The 1,680-nt window shown below is 34.4% G+C and overlaps 1 protein-coding gene across 1 annotated transcript; it reads right to left on the bottom strand.

Moving 5' to 3' along the window:
* Positions 1 to 347: 347 nt before the first annotated feature.
* On the bottom strand, positions 348 to 1,070 carry LOC113924075 (swi5-dependent recombination DNA repair protein 1 homolog). Its single transcript, XM_035725312.1, has one exon. The coding sequence runs from the start codon at positions 1,044 to 1,046 to the stop codon at positions 348 to 350; it is 699 nt and encodes a 232-aa protein (XP_035581205.1). The 5' UTR covers positions 1,047 to 1,070.
* Between the last annotated feature and the right edge of the window lie 610 nt (positions 1,071 to 1,680).

Genomic DNA, 1,680 nt, shown 5'->3' with positions numbered 1-1,680 from the left:
AGTATTTTTTAACATTTAAAATAAAACCTTAAAAAAAAAATAGAACTTTTTTACCGCAGTAAACAAAACAATGTATTAAATTTGACTTCCAGAAATGACCAAATTATTTTTTAAACATGATTTAATTTTTTTCACATTTCTTTAAATGTCAAGTTTTCTTTGGCAAACTTATCCAAAATACTAAATTTTCATTTTAGAACTTATTTTATATTTATATAACAGAGTGCCCTAAATTGATGTTCATCAAGATACCTTTCTCTAGGCCCTAATGGTCTCTACCTTCCTTTTAAAATGTATTATCTTTTAAGTTGTCATTCTCAAAAATATTCTGGAGAAAAAATTATGAATTAAACACCAATAAACTCTTCTTCATTTCTGTTATAGTGTAGTAATTTATCATCTAACCCACAGTGGTTTATCAGCTGAGTAAGGCTGAGTTTGTTGTTCTCCTCAGACATAGCTGACTGCAACTCATAAAGCAACAGCTGGCTACAGCTTCTCCACTTCTGTATTAACACCTGTAACTGAGACAGGTCATTCTTTGATCTATACATTTTGACCAGTTTTAGCCTCCACAGAAAGTCTTCTTTCTCCTCAATACGCTTCACCAATTTTGCTCTTTCTTCACTTAATCCTTGTTTTGGAAGATTCTCATTCACAAAGTCACTTTGGAGATCACTGCAAGACTCGGTATCAAGAGATTTAGATTCACATGCACTGATACTCTTGAAGGTATTTTTCAAATATGTACTTTCTTTGAATTCACCATCTATGTGTTTAAAACTTTCTTGAAGTTCCAAACAGTTTTCTTCTATTGAAGATGCTGGTTTCTCAGGAAAAGTCTGATCGTTTTCTTCATTCTCTACTTCAAGACGTTTCACCACACTGTAACGGGAATTAAATGAAGATCTAGTTTTCCTCAATTGTTCTCTAAGTGTTGCACTCATAGGTTGTTTTCTTGTGCTACTTGTCCGGGGAGATGGTGGATTGGCGCAAGCCCGTGGAGTGCTAGGTAAAATCACACCTGAGTCGGATGGATTTTCCATCTTGAAAATAAAATCTTGGTTTACCTCTCCGCCATCCCCAGAGCGCAGAGAACGCGCGCTGCCGCGGCGGGGCGGGGCCGCACGGGTGGATTTCACTATTGATATAAACTTCTAACTGGCTTTCTTGTTAATAATTTATTTCTTCACTATGATACAACATCCACAAGGTTCTCAGAATGCCCAACCTTAAAAACTGTTGTTATATTAATTCTCCATTAGTGCATTTCTATATTACCCTATCCTTAGTTGATAGTTAGAACTTGTAAGCATGAGATCTGAAATTTATCAAAATGTATTTTTGCCAGTCTCATCATGCACCAATTATATCCTCTCTTTTAGGAATATTGAATTTTCTCTATTCACTGGCATGGCATACATTTTCACACTCATGTGAGTTTTTGTATATTCCTACATAAGTTGTTTGCATTCCCCAAATTTTACCTACCACTTTTTCTGTCTATGAAAACTTCTACTCATTCTTTAAGAAGCGTTTTAAATGGAATCGTCTCAATGCCATTTTACTTATACAAACAAAATTAGTTTATCATTCTCTGTGGCCCACCAAAATTCCCTCATACTTTAATAAAGTACTTATATACTTACAAATCTGTCATACACCAAATTTCTACTTGTT

Source organism: Zalophus californianus, chromosome 2, assembly GCF_009762305.2.
Source record: "Zalophus californianus isolate mZalCal1 chromosome 2, mZalCal1.pri.v2, whole genome shotgun sequence".
Classification (NCBI taxonomy): Eukaryota; Metazoa; Chordata; class Mammalia; order Carnivora; family Otariidae; genus Zalophus; species Zalophus californianus.
This window is presented reverse-complemented; position numbering and strand designations above follow the sequence as displayed.